General features: G+C 45.4%; 1 protein-coding gene across 1 annotated transcript; it reads right to left on the bottom strand.

Moving 5' to 3' along the window:
- Positions 1-507: 507 nt before the first annotated feature.
- Positions 508-10101, bottom strand: LOC138359806 (serine-aspartate repeat-containing protein I-like). The gene is made up of 3 exons (XM_069319511.1): positions 10063-10101; positions 5035-5825; positions 508-589 (listed from the first exon to the last, which is right to left on the bottom strand). Exons 1-3 carry the CDS (start codon positions 10099-10101, stop codon positions 508-510), a joined length of 912 nt encoding a protein of 303 aa, XP_069175612.1.
- Between the last annotated feature and the right edge of the window lie 10193 nt (positions 10102-20294).

The raw sequence follows: 20294 nt of genomic DNA, 5'->3' as shown, positions 1-20294 counted from the left end.
CCTGGAACACGACACATAGTGCGGCTCCTGGAACACGACACATGGTGTGGCTCACGTAATCTGGCTCACAGGACGAATGGGATGATGTGGCTCGCACGATCACACGCACTCCCTCACCTTCGTCTTTAAACTCTCTCACCTGACCTTTTCCTTGACCTGGCACAGAGTGCTTCCTCGTCTGACCTTGCTGGTGCAGCCTCGCTACCCTGACCTTCCCGCCTCACCTGGCTCCAGTCATCCTGCTCATCTGACCTGGATCCCAGTCTAGTCCACATGGCAGAGTCAGATCAAATCTTCAGAATGCACCAAGTTTTATGTCATTAACATGGAGCTTTACAAGGGCCATCTCGCTCACTACAGGAGGTGTCAAACAGCATACTTGATCGACATAATTAAAGAACAGGTTTAATATGCATCCGGATTAGCGACAAAAAGTGATTAATGATTACCAGAGAAGCGGAATACGTTCCTGGGTTCCGTATATATCAGTGGAGGCGTTGTTACTACTTATTCTATAACCACGCCCACTGCCACGCCCACAACCACGCCCACAACCACGCCCACAACCATGCCTACATTACCCAACACACTGAAAAGGCAGGATTATACATGTCCACGTGTACCATGCAACAGGGAACCTAAACACCCAAGACGTACTGGGAAAGGAATACAGTATTTCCACAACTATATAGAATAAGATTGATAATTTTTTAATGCGAAAACATAGGTTTAAAAAAGTCGATGAGCAGAAGCAAGTAACGACCCGTTGTTTTGATGCTGAGCCCGAGCGTAGAGGTAGCGACAGCTGACTTGTGTTTACATTAATCAGCTGTGTTTATGTTAACGTGTATCACATTTGTTTACGTCAAACAGTTGTATTTACTCACATCAGCTGTGTTTACGTGAATCAGTTGATGACCTGAGACTTTCCCCCGTGTACTGGCCTTCACGCCCCAGTGTCTGGTCCTACACACTCTGCTCCCACTCAATATATGTCCTGATATATATATATATATATATAATATATATATATATATATATATATATATATATATATATATATATATATATATATATATATATAATGTTGTACCTAGTAGCCAGAATGCACTTCTCGGCCTATTATGCAATGCCAGATTTGCCTAATAAGCCAAGTTTTTCTGAATTAATATATTTTCTCTAATTTTTTTCTTATGAAATGATAAAGCTACCCATGTCATTATATATGAGGTCAATTTTTTTTATTGGAGTTAAAATTAACGTAGATATATGACTGAACCTAACCAACCCTACCTAACCTAAATTAACCTATCTTTATAGGTTAGGTTAGGTTAGGTAGTAGAAAAAGTTAGGTTAGGTTAGGTTAGGTAGGTTAGGTAGTCGAAAAACAATTAATTCATGAAAACTTGGCTTATTAGGCAAATCGGGCCTTGCATAGTAGGCTGAAAAGTGCATTCTGGCTACTAGGTACGACATATATATATATATATATATATATATATATATATATATATATATATATATATATATATATATATATAATATAAACATGTGATTCAGTTATGAGTAAGTATACATTAAGATAATGAAACGAAAATTCGAAACGTTTTGGTGTTTCAACACATTATCAAAGAATACTGAGAAGACGTTTGTTGTTTGAGATGCAGCTACTGGGAACCAAAAGTTGCAAGTAGCACGGGCTATGGTGAGCCCGTAGTGGACTTCCTGTGCCAAGAGCGGGGCTGTAACTGGGCAGAGAAGATTGATGAAGATTAAACCACTCAAGAGGTGGCACGGGCGTGAATAGCCCGTAAGTGGTAAATGTTTTTTGGAGTGAATCAATTATGCTGTTTGACGCCTCCTGTAGTGAGCGAGATGGCCCTCATAAATGCTAATGACACCATCAGTATTTATGAGGGTCTCCAGCTGCTGAACTCTTTTCATTATCAGACGAGTGGCAGTGTTGATGGCTTGAGGATGGTTACTGCAAGAGTCAGGACTCTTAAAGCTCTTCTAAGGTCGATGGTTGCTTCATATTCCAGGAGATAGTGAAGTAGTGGCTTTTCTGCAATTGTTTGGCAGAAGATGCACTCCCACTCTCTGGGTTCACTAATTTCCCAGTTTATATAACCGAACTGCTATTTTCCTGTGGATTCCTTTCGGGATATTTAACCTGTCTAACTTGCTGGGCTGAAGATGCTATATTGCAGAGGGCGCAGAGTCGATTGATTGATAAAGATTAAGCCACCCAAAAGGTGGCACGGGCATGAATAGCCCGTAAGTGGTGGCCCTTTTGAGCCATTACCAGTATCAAGAGCTGATACTGGAGATCTGTGGAGGCGCGACTGCACCCTGCGTGACGGGAGATGTCTCCCCCGTGGCAGAGAAGACATGGGTTTAAGATTATATATCCCACAACACCTCAGGAGATAAAGATTTATAAACAGAATAAGGAACAGTGGCAGTGACATGAAGGTGGGTTGATTAAATGGGTATTCCCCTATATCTTGGATAGTACTACACATACAATTATTTATTCTTTACATAATTTTATACCTATCACAAATCTTACCAATTATAAAGCTATCTATATATATACATAAAATATTATAACATACATAATATTATATTATATTAGAGAAAATATAGTATTGGTTACACAGTACATTCAAATTGACGAATGCGTTTTTGGGGTCGGCCGCAGGTGGGACTAGCAATGTATAAATTACATTCAGTGTATAAAACTCAGGTATATATTAGACAAATAATATGTTAGCAGAGAGTATAGAAATCACAGTGTAGACAAGCTAGGGAGAGCGAAGGAACTATCATCGGAAAGCGCCGAGTCATTACGACTATATATTACTTGCAAGGGATCAGGATAAGAATTTGGGACAGGACGAGAGGAAGGGTTGGAACATCAACATCCCGTGTACACACCAAACACACGCTCTCTCTCTCTCACACACTTTCTTCCTCCTATTACACAGACTCTCTCTCTCACACACACACACTATCAGCATTGGTTTTGAATGACAAATCTTACATTGCCAACTATAACAGGGCGACAAATATCAAACAAGACAGAAACGGTTGGGTAAACTGTATATGATCGGACTGTCAGAAAGCCTTCGATGCAGTTCCCCCCCCCCCCCCACAAGAGACAAGACCACGTGCTAGAGAAACAGCCATGAATGAAAATGTTCCACCGGATAAGGGAGTATCTAAGCAACAGAAGACAGTGAGAATAGAGACTTAAGAGTGCGGAGATATTACAAGTGAGGTCCCACAGGGCCCTCCACTTGGGCCTATCTTGTTCCAAAGCTATGTACGGTAGTTAATCATTTATTATGCACCCCATACCCTTCCCGTGGGCGGTGTTGGAAAGGGTTACAGAGGTACAAATAATCATATGGAATGAATAGATTCTTTCCCGTCAATATTTGCTGGAGAATGAACAATTAGGAGGATATAAATAAGAGGATTTAAGAAACAACTTCTTTCCTTTAGTCCTGGAAGACCAGGATTAAAGAAAGAATTGTTCGACAAGGAGCTGCTAGATTCTAACCCAAGCAAATGCAATGTAATGAAGCCGGATGCTGGAGGCCGGATACCACTGGTAATTGTGATACGAAACTGAGCGTTGATACCTCACAGAACCTGACGATACCAACAACAACCAAAAGTCATCAGCTGCATATGCAATGGTGGCCAATACAATAACTTACAAAGCTGAATACGTAGCCAGCCCAACCCTCACATACCATATATGAGAGAGTGAGGGTTGGACTGGACTCCCGCGTGTGTGTGGGGTCTGGTGAAGGTATGGCAAGTCATCAGTGATCACTACACATGTCTCGCCCTCTCCCTTCCTCAAGGTTAACTTTCCTCTCTCGGCGTGGCTGGTAGCGGCCTCTCCACGCGTCTAAAGATGTCTCGCCGTGTCTCTCCAGACGTCTTGACGTGTTTTGTGGCGTCTCCAGATATCTCAAGAACACATCTCTACCACTGACACACATGCATCAACTCACCTCAACAATTAAGACATACATACACACGCACGCACACACATGCAGGCACGCACGCACACACATGCACGCACGCACGCACACACATGCACGCACGCACGCACGCACACACATGCACGCACGCACGCACATGCACGAACGCACGCACACACACACACACACACACACACACACACACACACACACACACACAGGGCTGCTTCCTGGTATGTGTGTGTGGGGTGGGGGGGGGGGAGGAATAGTAGTAGAAACAGTTGATTCACAGTTGACAGGCGGGCCGAAAGAGCAAAGTTCAACCCTCCGCAAGCACAACAAGGTGAATACAACTAGGCGAATACACACACACACACGCACACACACACGCACACACGCACACACACACGCACACACGCACACACGCACACACACACACACACACACACACACACACACACACACACACACTGTAAAAAGCGTGGGTAAGGTAAGGTTGTCAAATGAGTCTTTATAATCCCTTTTTATTAAAGATGTTTGACCTTAAACCACCTCTATTATCCAAACATTACGCCTGTTAGTGGCTGACCTTTGTACAGTATATATGTCTCCATACCAAACACGGCCACTGTGCTGCCTGGGTTAAAATTAGCATGTAATGTTAAATATTTGACTGACCTAGAAATATAGTCTTTTCTCGGCTGGTAAATATAGCCACTACCACTCTCTCTCTTTCTCTCTCCCTCTCTCTCTCTCTCTCTCTCTCTCTCTCTCTCTCTCTCTCTCTCTCTCTCTCTCTCACGCATTGTTTCTGCAAGAGATGTTATTATGTTCTTTCACAGTAAAGACAAATTGGTTAATTATAGTCTGGAGGGCGATATAATGGGAGTTGTGAGACAGGTCATGCAAACTAGTGTCATTAAGGTGTGGTATTGTGCTGTAACATCCTGTGTTGTGAAGCAACACTACACACTAAGTGTCATGACTCTACTCTTAATTGCTGAAATATATTCCAATGGTGCCAGGTTCTTACCTGGTGCCTGTCTCTGCGATGGTGACTGTCTCTACTCTGGTGCCTGCCTCTACTCTGGTGTCAGCCTCTACTCTGGTGCCTGCCTCTACTCTGGTGCCTGCCTCTACTCTGGTGCCTGCCTCTACTCTGGTGCCTGCCTCTACTCTGGTGCCTGTCTCTACTCTGGTGCCAGCCTCTACTCTGGTGCCTGCCTCTACTCTGGTGCCTGCCTCTACTCTGGTGCCAGCCTCTACTCTGGTGCCTGCCTCTACTCTGGTGTCTGCCTCTACTCTGGTGCCAGCCTCTACTCTGGTGCCAGCCTCTACTCTGGTGCCTGCCTCTACTCTGGTGCCTGTCTCTACTTTGGTGCCTGTCTCTACTCTGGTGCCAGCCTCTACTCTGGTGCCAGCCTCTACTCTGGTGCCTGTCTCTACTCTAGTGCCAGCCTCTACTCTGGTGCCAGCCTCTACTCTGGTGCCTGCCTCTACTCTGGTGCCTGCCTCTACTCTGGTGCCTGTCTCTACTCTGGTGCCTGCCTCTACTCTGGTGCCAGCCTCTACTCTGGTGCCTGCCTCTACTCTGGTGCCTGCCTCTACTCTGGTGCCTGTCTCTACTCTGGTGCCTGCCTCTACTCTGGTGCCTGCCTCTACTCTGGTGCCAGCCTCTACTCTGGTGCCTGTCTCTACTCTGGTGCCTGCCTCTACTCTGGTGCCAGCCTCTACTCTGGTGCCTGCCTCTACTCTGGTGCCTGCCTCTACTCTGGTGCCTGTCTCTACTCTGGTGCCTGCCTCTACTCTGGTGCCTGCCTCTGCCTATATTTACAAGATAATCTCGTCTTAAACCAATGATGTCATATTCTCCCATGAACCCGTCCTCCTAAGGTTCCACAACGTCAAGAAAGTGACGTACTAAAGTGCCCTTATCCTAAACCTACCAGAGGACTCAAAACAGAAAACGGGACAGTACGTCAATTTCGCGAGCCGCTTCCATTTTCTAATACGAAAATTTTTAGTTTGTTTTTACCTAAGGTAAATTATACGGCAAAATGCGACGTTCTATTAGGAGGACGGGTTGCCCCTTAAGCCTCACGCCCTGGGGGACATGTCAGGGGGAAAGGGCCAAACCATTACGACTAAATAGCCCCACAAAGGCTAGTAAGAACCCCCCCCCCACACGCTAACCATAGCCCGTGCTTCTTGCCCCGCTCCTGTGCCAGGCAAATTAAGGGCTCACCATAGCCCGTGCTATTTGGAACTTGTTCCGAGTAGCTGAATCTATAACAACAACAACTCCCCTCCCCCCCACCCAGGGTGAACTCTAATCAAGGATCTCGGGACGTCTGAGATGAGCTCGGCCCATTCAGCATCCTGGGTAGAGTTGCCACGTGTTGGAAGGTAAATCCCCAGAAGAGAGAGATATCCCAGCATCCAGCTGAGGGCGGAGGGAGGCAGGAGACTCCCAGCAGTACACAGGAAACACTGGGGGGGGTGAGGGGGGAGGGGGGTGAATACCTGTCAAACAACTGCATCATAGGGCCGGTTGGAACAGGTTGAAATGGGGGGCCCCAAACATCCGTTTATCTGAGAATTGTGGGAGTGGATGTGTTCAATAAGTGTTTTCTGAGTGAATATACTTGGTGAGTGCTTCTGAGTGCATGTACTTGGTGGTGAGTGCTTCCGAGTGGATGAACACGCTGGTTGTGGTGAGTGTTTCTGAGTACAGTGAGTACACAGTATACACCGTAGCTACCAGCTGTCTGCAGGTAGACAATCTACCCTCTCAACTAACAGGTCTCGTCTCTTACGTTACAGTAACCAACGTTACAAAAGCAATCTACTCTAAAAATTAACGTCTCACAAATATCGTTGTTTTCTGTGCATCGGATTCAATAGATGAGTTGCTTGTGTTGGCACGTTGCTGGTTAGGTTAGGAGGTTGGATTTATGATGGTGTGGCAATCAAGAGAACGATCTGTCAGCGGCTGACAGTGGAGAGGAGAGCGGCGGCTGACTGTAAAAGAGTACATGAGTGACATTGTACACTGGGCCAGCTGGTGTACTTCAGTACACTTCCTGACCCGAAGCCTTGCGTACAGCCTTGGCCCCGTGTGGAGGAGACGCAGGTGTGTGTGGGCCCGGCAGGTGTGTGGGCCCCGCGGACGACACGCCCGCCCCGAGCCCACATACGCAAGCGGCAATAAACACTATTTATTTATCGTTGTTGTGAGCTGTGAAAGAGAGTAAAGGAATGAGGGATGGAGGGAGGGATGATAATGGGGGTGTGAGTCAGTATTCAAGTTGTTAAGGAGGAGGAGGAAGAGAGTTATTTCACCTCTCAGCGAGTCTTTATAATGTTCCTGTTTTGTGGAGTGTTCATTTACTGCGGTGAAGGTTACTGTGAGAGACGCAGCAGGCACTCACCATCCCTCACACAACCAGGTTTATAGTGATCATGGATGGTACTTCCTACCTTCCTCACTATATCTTCCACCACGGCTCAAACAATTGCTATTTTACCAAAGGATTGTTACGTGAATATTGTAGTGATAAACTCCCACCATATGGGATGATATAAGATGAAGGCGATGAGTCACAATAACGTGGCTAAAACATGTTGACCAGACCACACACTAGAAGGTGAAGGGACGACGACGTTTCAGTCCGTCCTGGACCATTCTCAAGTCACAATCGACTTGAGAATGGTCCAGGACGGACCGAAACGTCGTCGTCCCTTCACCTTCTAGTGTGTGGTCTGGTCAGCATACAGGATGAAGTTGCGGCCATCTAGCAGATGATTGACTGCGTCAGCTGAGTTGCTCTCTGGATCATCTGGTCGTCATGAGGACACCTTCAAAGTGAGAGTCAGGCGAGGCAGGAATTACTGTGCCAGAAGTGATGTCCTTGACGAACACGGAGTGAAACTGCCGCTGGGTAAACGTCTTGGGTTATAATAGCCGACATGTGGCTGATCGTTAGCTTGGGTCACGAACCCTGAGAACACTTACGATACTTCTAAAGCACGGCCCATACCAGTGTAGTACGGGGTCTTGCTTGTTTTATATAATGTTAAGAAACATATATATTAGTTCCGGGTTGGAGATGGAGTCATCTATGGAACAGTTTTCATTTTGTCAGTTGACTTCTCGACTGCTTCAGTGAGTTGCGAACAGGTTCCAGATGCCCAGCAGATGAGGAACGAATGATCAACACTCGAGGAATGATGCTGCAGACATGGATACGATCAGTTGCAATGCTGGCTACACAATGTGTGGTACAGGAGCCATGTTCTGGCCAACCAAGAAGTTGGGCCAATTGGGGAGCCTTGAAAACACTGGCCTCACGTATGGCAGCAAGGTCGAAAATCTCTCCAGTGTTGAAGGCTTGGAGACACGTCCGCCCGGACGAGTCGAGGTACAAGAGAGTTCGCCTTGAGCCGTCTTGTGGCAGCTCTGGGAGTGGGAAGCAGACTAGGGGGAAGGCGTGGGGTCTGGCTGGCCACCAGAACAAGACATACTGAGGAGTGAGCCAACATTTGACTCATATAATCAAGCACAAATGATGGGCAGAGACAAAAACCAGGCGAAGCTTTCTACCCGCCCATGACATCGCAATTTCAAGTGTACTGAAGGCTGCCAGTGCTCCCGGACGACTACCCAACCATTCATGATCTAAAAATACCACACACAAGTACCTCTATCAAAATGTATTTTGATAACATTTTTGGACAATGCAAAACAATGAAACTCTTCGTCAAAATAAGAAAAAACTGTCCAAACATCTTGTGGGTGAAGGTGACGGAGAAAGTCACTCAGGCGTCGTAACACACCAATAGTCACACCAAAAACTAATCACCAACGGTGTGTGTGTACGACCGAAGAAACTGTTTAGTTTTCATCCAAGTTGCTAAAGCCGTTCAGGTGTTGTGAGCCTTTCAGGACATTAAGAACAGGCCAGAACAGAAGAACAGAACAACAGAAGAACTCACAACATCGCCAAGATGAGTTTCGAGCCCTGGCCAAAAGTGCTTGAAGGCACTGTCCTTAACCAACTCATGTATCGCATATAGGGGCTCAGTCACCCCCCAACTGTGGAGATCTATGCCTGGGCTCAGTACACAACACTGTTTTGATGAATACTTGGCTCATATTGAAGCTTCCATTCAAGCAGTCTTTATCGACCTAGCAGCAGCATTGACACAGCAAACAGGGAAATCATACTAAAACAGCTTGCTGAGCTGGGAATACTAGGAAAATGACTGAAATGGATAACGGGCTATTTGTCTAATCGAACAGTATATGTTTTGTTTAACGGTGTTAAAATCACAGAAAGTAAACAATTTGAACTGGGAACTCCACAAGAAGGGGTCCTCAGTCCCTTGTTGTTCAACGTTCTGATGCATAAACTTATTAAAGATCTTCCAGCTAATAATGAATACACAGTCATTTATGCTGATATATGTTTACAGGCTGCCTCCGAGCCCAGAATGTCAGTTCTGCTCGATGCTTTTGCTACTAGAGCTGAGGAATGTGGCCTCCTTATCTCTGTACAGAAAACTCGTGCCCTCATTCCATGTGGTATTCCACCACCTAATTATCATATAGATGGGCGAGCACTTGAGAACTGTGAGTCTTACAGATACCTTGGTGTCCCCATTAACGACCCTGGGTACCTTTCTTCTCTCAAGAGAAGACTCTGGGAGAGATTAAAGCCCTTGCGGGTCCTTGTTGGTGTCAATCATGGAATTAACGTGAGATTTGCTAGAATGTTTTATGTATCATTTATACGCTCTGTGATTGACTACAATGCTCTACATCTCACACTGTATACTGACAAAGAGCTGAAATCTCTTGAAACCTTGCAAAATGAAACTATGCGTCTCATCCTTGGAGCTCCAAAGTCCACGAGAATAGTTAATATGAGAGCAGAGTTAAAATTACCTACCATAAGTGAGAGAATTTTGTCTATTAACACAGTTTTTGGCGTGAAGGCATCGAGTAGATCTAGACAACACATGAAGTTTCAAACTAAACTTTCTAATATGCTGCACTCACCTGAGGTCTATAGAAGAAGAACGAAATCTGATTATGCATTTTGGTTCTACAAGGTAGTCAACTCCTTAAGATAGTGTGCACTCTACATTATTACAACAGTTAACACTGAAAAGCATCACTGAAAGTACTCAGAGTATGGGTAACGTTGTGTATCAGTGCTATACCGACGGCTCTGTAGAAGAAGGTGGACGATGTACCGGATGTGCATGTAATGTATTTGAACAGTCTTCTCTCGTACATACAACAATGAAGCGCGTCGATGATTGGGCAAGTACAACTCAAACCGAACTTGCAGGCAGTTCATGCTGAACACTTGAACAGGTGTCAGCATGAACATCTCTTAAAAACAAAAAATGCTGAACGTTTGGAAGAACAATATAAATTAATTAGAACACTAAAAAAGTAGTCGAGAAAATAATAATAAACAGTTGAAAACATTGAAAAAAGAACAGAATGTTATCTAGAACATACTCGAGAGCATCTCAAAACATTACCAAAAACATCCCCAATAACAAGTTAAGAACAGCCTAGAATATTAACAAGAACAATTTAAGAACAGCCCAAAACGTTAACAAGAACAGCTCGAATCAGAGTGTTAACACCTTGAAGAACAGCTCGGAATATTAGGCAGAACTTTCCAAAACATTATAAATAACATTAAAGAATACTGTTAAGAACATTGCTTATCAACTCTCAAGAACGTCTGAGAACAAATCCAAAGAACAGGCCAGAATGTTACCAAGAACAATTACTCTAACAATTGCACTGAAAACATTTAATAACAAGAACAAAGAATATTCAGCAACATTTCAAAGAAGACTACGGACATAACAAAATAGGAAGAACACTCCAAATAAACCAAAGAACAATATTCTTCAAGAACACAAGACGAAGAATGACAATAAGGTCAATAAAACTATTACATAAAAATATATATATAATAATAACAACTAGTACATGTAAAACTATTAAGAAGAACATTACAGAACACCAAAGATGAACATTGTAGAACATTGACACGAAGAGTAACAATATCAAGAACATTTCTATGAGAAACCACATGTGTAGCTGAAGAACATCAGCCAGAAGAACAGCCCAAAATAAAGGCAAAGACAGAAGGAAAAGTTTCGATCGAAGAACATGGCTCCAAAGGAACAAAAAGAACAAAGAAAGAACAGGCGAGGAGTGATACCGACTTTCCCTCTCCAACGCCAAGGTTATGACGTCACCATAGACCCCTCACTTCTCACTTCTTCTCTCACCCCTCACTTCTGTCACCCCTCACTTCTCTCACCCCTCACTTCTCTCACCCCTCACTTCTCTCACCCCTCACTTCTCTCACCCCTCACTTCTCTCACCCCTCACTTCTCTCACCCCTCACTTCTCCACCTCACCCCCCCCTCCTCACCCCTCCCTCACTTCGTCATGTTGTAGCAAATAAATCCTTCAATAACAACAATGGTTTCTTTATCATTAATCTTGGTGACTTGATTACTCTTCTTAATGGTGATTCTAAGACAATAGAACCATAGAAAGCTCACACTATAAGACCAACAGCCCCAGTAGCGCCGTCATGATCAAATATGTTTATAGGAACGCCTCTTGTCTAATTATATATACACACACACTCAACCAGGTGAGTACACACCCTCACACACTCAACCAGGTGAGTACACACACTCACACTCAACCAGGTGAGTACACACACTCACACACACACACTCAACCAGGTGAGTATACACACACACACACACACACACTCACACACTCAACCAGGTGAGTACACACACACACACACACACACTCAACCAGGTGAGTACACACACACACTCAACCAGGTGAGTACACACACACACACACACACACAATCAGTTGACTGGCAGTTGAGAGGCGGACCGAGTCACTAACAGTCAGTGTGGTGTAGTGGGTAAGGTACTAGATATGCCAAGGTGTATGGAGCACCTCGCTGTCTGGGTTCGAAGCCTTCACGAGAAGGAGTTTTCTGATACTTTTCTGGGGGGGGGGGTTTCTCCTTCCCCTCCCCCCAGTCCACCACCCACCCCGGTCTATCCATCTGCCACTCCGTACAAAATATAACTGTTTTGTCTAGCCGGAAACGTACAAATCCCAGCCTAACCATCTCGAGGACGATGGCTAGAAAACGCTAAATACAGAAAGATGCTACACACAGAAATCACAATAGCGTGATGAATCAAATGAACAAATCCACAAGGGCCGGATTTCAAATCCACAAGGGCCGGATTTCAAATCCACAAGGGCCGGATTTCAAATCCACAAGGGCCGGATTTCAAATCCACAAGGGCTACAAGGGTCTTATTGATATGAGCTCGAGTGCATAGGGGAAGTGTGTAAAACCCTGGTTTGTGTCTCGGAGAGGCTGCAGGATCCAAGTAAGTTCAGTAGAACTTCTGGTTGCAATTCTTTTGACCATGTAGCTCAGTCGATTAAGGCAGCGTCTGAGATCCTCTCGGACGCAGGTTCGAACCCTCGTCACGGCCCTTGTGGATTTGTTCATTACGATGCTGTAATGTTTGCTAACACATCACATGTTGCTAACGGACTGGTCCATTCCGTCAATAATGCGACGCATTAGTCGACAGGATGACATACAGTTGACAGTTTAAGTGGTAGGTAGTCCCCGTGGTGCCACGTTGACGAGGAGTCCTCCCTGGAGTGCCAGCAGAGGACGGCACTGGCTGCACCCTGGCACTCCATGGCACCCCAACCTTCCTGTCTCTGGTGTTAACCTTCCTAACCTCAGCCACATGATTTACAACCAGGATACACAGGGTATATCCTGGCTGTACACATGATACAGCTTGTACACTGTACACAGGCTGATACACATGATACTGTAGACGACACATTACCTCAGTCAAGCTAATGGAGGTGTGCGCTCCCAGGACACATAAGGTAATACTATTTGGTAACGCCAGTAGTCACTATGTGACAACGGTAGGAGTCAAACAAGGTAAACAAAGTGAAACGGACAAACCAACCCTAACCTAACCTAATAGGAAGACGGAGTACGCGGACATGAGAAGCCGTTAAGGACGACACACAGCAACAAAATCCACCATCCACATAACCCACAGGTACAGAGACCGGTTAAGGATCTACATGTGACCAACGTCCCCCTCTGCCTATAGCAGGAACAACCCTGCAGGTAGATTTAGGTGGGTACTTCAAGATATGTACAAAGGGAGCGTCAGGGGTCACAACTGTACGGCGCAGGAACTAGTTCACGGTGGAACCTGTTCTTCAAGTTCTTCTCACTCATTCATCGAATAACTTGTTCCACGTGTTCACTCTGAATGGAATCCTGTATTTCATGGTTCCCAACCTCTCTCCTCTCTCGTCCTCTCTCTCTCTCTCTCTCTCTCTCTCTCTCTCTCTCTCTCTCTCTCTCTCTCTCTCTCTCTCTCTCTCTCTCTCTCTCTCTCTCTCTCTCTCTCTCTCTCACTTCCTTCTTTATCACTCTGTCTTTATCTCCTGAACCAAAATGTCAAATAATTATGATAATTATAATATAGAAACAAGTCAAAAAATTTAAATACTAAAAATTATAATGATCTTGACATTGTGAGTGAGGAGCATGAGGCAGACGGGCCTGAGCGCCTGTGAGGGCCGGTACTGAGTACACTGAGCACCTGAACCTTCCTACCTGCTCCCCACCGCCCTCCTTCTACCTCCACCCTACCATGGCAGGGAGTACACACAGCTGCTGCTCAAGGTGTGAGAGTGTAAGAGTGTGAGAGAGACAGGGAGAGAGTCACCCTCTCCTCCCCTAGTACCAATCTGCGTCGCGGTCCTCGGGGACGGAAAATAATATTGTCAAGGGCAATGTTAAGACCGACGCACTTCCCTTTGGACATCCGGTGCCACACCCGGGCGGTGGACGTCCTCTCTCACCCTGTCCGGTCAGGGTGCCCCTATGTCTGCCTCTCTGGCTCCACCCACTGTCACTCTGGCCAGGATGTCAGACACGCGCCCCGACTCTATCATCACACCGGCTGACACACTCACTGACACTGTGACCCTACTGGTTGACACCTCCCCTCCCCCTTGTTGCGTCACCTGACAGCTTTCCCTTAGGCGCTGTAACTCCACGATGACACAGAGCGAGGGGTCACGCCCCGATGTGACCTGACCCGCCAGTGTGACCTGACCTCTGGCCAACACGTGAGGGTAGGGAGGTGGGGTGGGATGAGGTCATCAAGGGTCAGAGGTGAGACCGTCTGCGTTGGGTTGACGAAAAATATTTTTAACTTTATTGACAAATATACGAAGGAAAATGTACAACTTAAGGTCATAATGGAGATTTAATAATGTCAGCGTGATCTTAAGGTTAATTGCATTAAGATTTTGTGTAGAATATTTGATAGATAGGTTGATATAGAGGACATTTAATTGTTCCATCTTGGATGTGGATGACGTCTGACTGTCATGTTGATTTTGAGCGTCTCCATGATGTTGAGGAGACTTAGCTGCTGTTAGGCTGCTACACTTAAGGCCAGCAAGTGAGGTGACCATGGAGGGGACAGGAAGCCTCTGGCTTATCAAGGGACCCGCTATTATCACACGAGATGTTGGCCAGTTACATTTTAAATATAGACACTAGCCTTGCCTGCTTGAGGAGGTAGGTGGTGTAGCTTGTGTGCTACACCAGGAGGCGGGGTGTTTCCTGGTGTAGATCTTCACGGTGTCTTGGGACTCCGGTTTACGCCACGTCGCCATCTTGAAGAACACGTCCAGTTAAATGTTGTCTAATCTGGAGAGGGATCTAATCTAAGAGGGAGAACGGCCTATTGACATAGCTCGGGTGCAGGGGGGGGGGTTGTGTAAAATCCTGGTTTGTGCCTCGGAGAGGCTACGGGATCCAGTAAGTTCAGTAGAACTTCGGTTTCAACCCTTTTTAACCCTGTCGTAGCTCAGTCGATTAAGGCAGTGTCTGGGATGCTCCCGGACGTAGGTTCGAATCCTCGTCACAGCTTTTGTGGATTTGTTCATTGTCTAATCTGATCAATGTCCTTAACATTTGTATGAGATTATCCGTGTTAAGCTCTGTGATAAGAGTTGCCAGTCCATTATTATTATTAACATCGTTATTGACAAAAATTAATTACAATTTTGCCTAATCTGAGGATTTCAATTAAGCCTTATTAAAGTGAGGATAATGCTGGTATTCACTGTCAGACCACGAAGGCTTCTCAACACCAGGACGCCTCAAGTACCTTGTGCTACAGAATGTAGTTCAATACAGCCTCTACAGTTCCATCCCCGCCGTCTGGCCTGGGCGGTTTGGCATAAATAATTAGTTTGTTTTACCTTGTGTATAATAGATTAACTTGCTGTAATATATTCTTGGACCATACTCGTCCAGGCTGTGGACGTGAGCAACCCATACTTAGGTTGTGTACTCACGACGGCTCGTGTTCTGGCCCAGGAGCTAAGTTCTGGCTCTCCTGGCTCGTGTTCTGGCCCAGGAGCTAAGTTCTGACTCTCCTGGCTCATGTTCTGGCCCAGGAGCTAAGTTCTGACTCACCTGGCTCGTGTTCTGGCCCAGGAGCTATGTGCTGACTCTCCTGGCTCATGTTCTGGCCCAGGAGCTATGTGCTGACTCACCTGGCTCGTGTTCTGGCCCAGGAGCTATGTGCTGACTCTCCTGGCTCGTGTTCTGGCCCAGGAGCTATGTGCTGACTCTCCTGGCTCGTGTTCTGGCCCAGGAGCTAAGTTCTGGCTCTCCTGGCTCGTGTTCTGGCCCAGGAGCTAAGTTCTGACTCTCCTGGCTCATGTTCTGGAATGTCGAAAGAGAAAGACGGAAAGATGGGAGGGGGGAAGTTGAGAGGGGAAGAAAGAGATGGAAGGAGATAGGGGAGAGGTGAGAGAGGAGGGAGATTGGAAGAGAGAGTGGGAAGGGGGGGAGAGACCCGGGCAGAGCAGGGTAACCCATCTAATAACATGCGCGAAGGACCTAAACAAAACAAAAAATGATAAATTCAAGATATTTATGTTGTGGAAAAAATCTATCAGCAATTGTTTCTTTGAAAGGTTGAGTAAGCAGTTTTTTCCCCTAAAAAGACTGACTCACGTGTAGGCAACCCGCATGACGTCATCCCATGCCCTGTAATATATATATTTGTTATTGATGATAAATGAGCAAATGAGCATCGAATAGTTATCATCACTAGAATATTGCTTACTTCCGTGGTGAGGGGGGCGTGGGGGGCGTGGGGGCGCACCCCGGGGGGGGGGGGGCATTCACCCCCTCCCCCCCCCCCCCCCCCCCGCCACCCAGGGTCCCCAACGTCACTAAACAGTTGTATTAATCTAACCTACCCGAGGATCCAAGAACAGAAAACGTCAATTTCGCCAGCAGCTATCGTTTTTAGCACATTATTTTTTGGCCTTAGGGAAGTTATACGTCAAAATGCGACGTAGTGTTCATGAGAACTGGTTGGTGAGTGTGGGCGTGGGCGCCTGACGGTGGGCGGGGTCAAGACACTAACACCACCACATCCACCATTCATGTTAGCTGGCTAATAGTAATAATAACCAATAATACACGTGTTGACCAGACCACACACTAGAAGGTGTAGGGACGACGACGCTTCGGTCCGTCTTGGACCATTCTCAAGTCGATTGTCTATCGACTTGAGAATGATCCAAAACGGACCGTCGTCGTCCACCTTCTAGTGTGTGGTCTGGTCAACATACTCTAGCCACGTTATTGTGACTCATCGCCTGCAATAATACACGTATAATTCCATAATAATATTGGTAGACAATGAATAGTAAAGGTGATTGCATCAGTAATGGTGACAATGTCAACAAGAGCCGCTGTGTACCTCAGGAATCGTGACGACTCGCAGCAACACCAGGGAGAGTTCTTCACACAGATATGTCATCATCGGATATACCAAACACAGGAGCCACTCTCTCCCAACACCAGGGAGAGTTCTTCACACAGATATGTCATCATCGGATATACCAAACACAGGAGCCACTCTCTCCCAACACCAGCTGGGTGTGGATTACTGAGTCCCTCTTGTGATAAGATAGATAGAAACCTGTCCTCTATGTGGCCAGCCTCTGACTGTGCTCATCCAAGCTGTGGCCGGCCTCTGACTATGCTCGTCCGTGGCCGGCCTCTGACTATGCTCGTCCGTGGCCGGCCTCTGACTCTGCTTGTCCATGCTATGGCCGGCCTCAAAGCCATATTCGTAAATAGTTTCGTACTCTACAACAAATGTCATATTTTATCATATATAAATATATATATAATTATATGTTTTATGCACAGTTAACCTTATGGTAGATGAACTTGGGTGTTCTGGTTCTGTTGTTAGTTATTGCGTGTGCAGTGTGTGGATGAAGCATAGGAAGTGAACGAAGCCGTGCTCGAGAAAAGTTACAAGTTGTGTGTCAGTAGTAAGTTATGTGCAGAAAACAATTATTCGCAAAGGATTTCGCGGCTGGTTTAATGAGCATTTGGCCAATGATTATTAGGACGGGCTGGAAACATTTAGAGAGGTAAGACAATGTTTGGAGCAGGAAGGGAATGGAACCAGTGGTTCGGGTCCAGCCTGTTCTCCAAACGAAGACCTGAAAGTGATTCCATGCATTTGCCAAACCCTTTCTGTTTATGAATGAAAAACGGTTTACACACGACTCACAACTGCTGACGTTCGAACATATCCGGATCAAGTGCTTCACTGACGAATTTTGTTCGAATCACAACGCTATAAATGCTTCACCCACGTACTACAAATACAAATAATCGCCAACAGAACCTAAACACTTGACCTAACCTATCCTATGCCTATATATGCACAATATGCCAATATATTATAATATTAATTTATACTTGAGAAAATTCCCGTTTTGAATGAACAGCATGTTAAAATTTATGAATGCGTCTGTGGGGTCGACCGCTGAATGTAATGGACTTGAGTCGAGGACGGGTTGCACAAATACAAATAATCGCCAACAGAACCTAAACACCTAACCTAACCAAACCTATGCCTATATGCACAATATGCTGATATGTTATAATATTAATTTATATTTGAGAAAATTCAGGTTTTAAATGAACATGTTAAAATTTATGAATACCATCCGTCCTCGACTCAAGTCCATTCCATCCAGCGGTCGACCCCACAGACGCATTCATAAATTTTAACATGCTGTTCATTCAAAACGGGAATTTTCTCAAGTATAAATTAATATTATAATATATTGGCATATTGTGTATATATAGGCACAGGCTAGTCGAGGACGGGTTGTAATGAGTTGTGATTCGTGCTGTTTGCTATTTAAAACAGGTTAAGCTGCATCTGTCGTATTACTGAGCAGATAAACTATGCTTTGAGGATTAACTGTAGATACACTAAAAGAGCTTCACTGCTTAGGGACGGAGCACAATGCCACGTCCCTTCCGGTTTGACTCTAAAAACTTCATCCATTTTTGTTTTTTTGAGATATATACAAGAGTTGTTACATTCTTGTACAGCCACTAGTACGCGTAGCGTTTCGGGCAGGTCCCTGGAATACGATCCCCGCCGCGAAGAATCGTTGTTACAACCAAGTACACATTTTACTGTTGAGTTAAACAGAGGCTACAGTTAAGGATTTGCGCCCAGTAAATCCTCCCCGGCCAGGATACGAACCCATGACAAAGCGCTCGTGGAACGCCAGGCGAGTGTCTTACCACTACACCACGGAGACTATTAATTATACAAATAAACCTAATATATCAAAAACACTAAATTCAAACTATTCTAGGTCTAATTATACACCAAATTAAAACGCAATTATTTATATTAGAGAAAATACCGTTATTGGTCACACAGAACGTGCAAATGGACGAATACGCCTTTGGGCTGGGCTGTACTGCAGCTCAAGGGCCAGATTCACGAAAGGACTTACGCAAGCACTTACGAACGTGTACATCTTTCCTCAATCTTTGACGGCTTTGGTTACATTTATTAAATAGTTTACAAGCATGAAAACTTCCCATTCAATTGTTGCTATTGTTATAAACAGCCTCCTGGTGCTTCGGAGCTCATTAACTGTTTAATAATTGTAAACAAAGCCGCCAAAGATTGAGAAAAGATGTACAGGTTCGTAAGTGCTGGCGTAGGTGCTTCGTGAATCTGGCCCCAGACAAGCATAGCCTGAGGCAGCCCGTCCTCCAAACAAAGATCCAAAAGTGATTCCTTCCACCCGCCAAACCCCCTGTTTATGAATGAAAAACGGTTTACACACGACTCACAACCGATTTCGTTCGAACACTTCCGGAACAAGTGCTTCACTGACGAATTTTGTTCGAATCACAACGCTATAAATGCTTCACCCACGTACTACAAATACAAATAATCGCCAACAGAACCTAAACACCTAACCTAACCTATCCTATGCCTATATATACACAATATGCTAATATATTATAATATTAATTTATACTTGAGAAAATTCTCATTTTGAATGAACAGCATGTTAAAATTGATGAATGCGTCTGTGGGGTCGACCGCTGAATGTAATGGACTTGAGTCGAGGACGGGTTGCCTGAGGACAGGTTGGGAGAACCCGGCCATTGTGGCGGCGTTACCAAGAACACCCACCCATAGGGACCCCGCGCGTGACGCCTGGGCTGCCACCTGTCGCCAACAACATAACTCTCTGGTTACACATTTCCTCTCCTGTCTTGGAAAACCCTTGCACACACACACACACACACACACACACACACAAAGAGGGGGCTCTGGTAGCTGAGTGGACAACGCACGGGGCTCGTATTCCTGTGGCCCGGGTTCGATTCCCAGACTAGGCAGAGACAAATGGGCAGAGTTTCTTTCACCCTGATGCACCTGTTACCTAGCAATAAATAGGCATCTGGGAGATAGCTGTTACGGAGCTGCTTCTTGGGTGTGTGTGTGTGGAGAAAAATAAATAAAAAACTAGTTGTTAGTAACAGTTGATTGACAGTTGAGAGGCGAGCCGAAAGGGCAGTACTCAACTCCCGCAAACATAACTAGGTGAATACACACACAATGTCGAGAAAGAGACCTGGAGTGGACTTAACACCAAATCTAACTCCTGACGTACATATCAATCGGATAACGACAGCAGCGTACTCTACGCTAGCAAAAGTTAGAACGTCATTCAGAAACCTAAGTAAGGAGGCATTCGGAGCGCTTTGCACTGCCTAT

Source organism: Procambarus clarkii, chromosome 93, assembly GCF_040958095.1.
Source record: "Procambarus clarkii isolate CNS0578487 chromosome 93, FALCON_Pclarkii_2.0, whole genome shotgun sequence".
Classification (NCBI taxonomy): Eukaryota; Metazoa; Arthropoda; class Malacostraca; order Decapoda; family Cambaridae; genus Procambarus; species Procambarus clarkii.
Note: the sequence above shows the minus strand (reverse complement) of the source record. Positions and strands in the feature narration are given on the sequence as shown.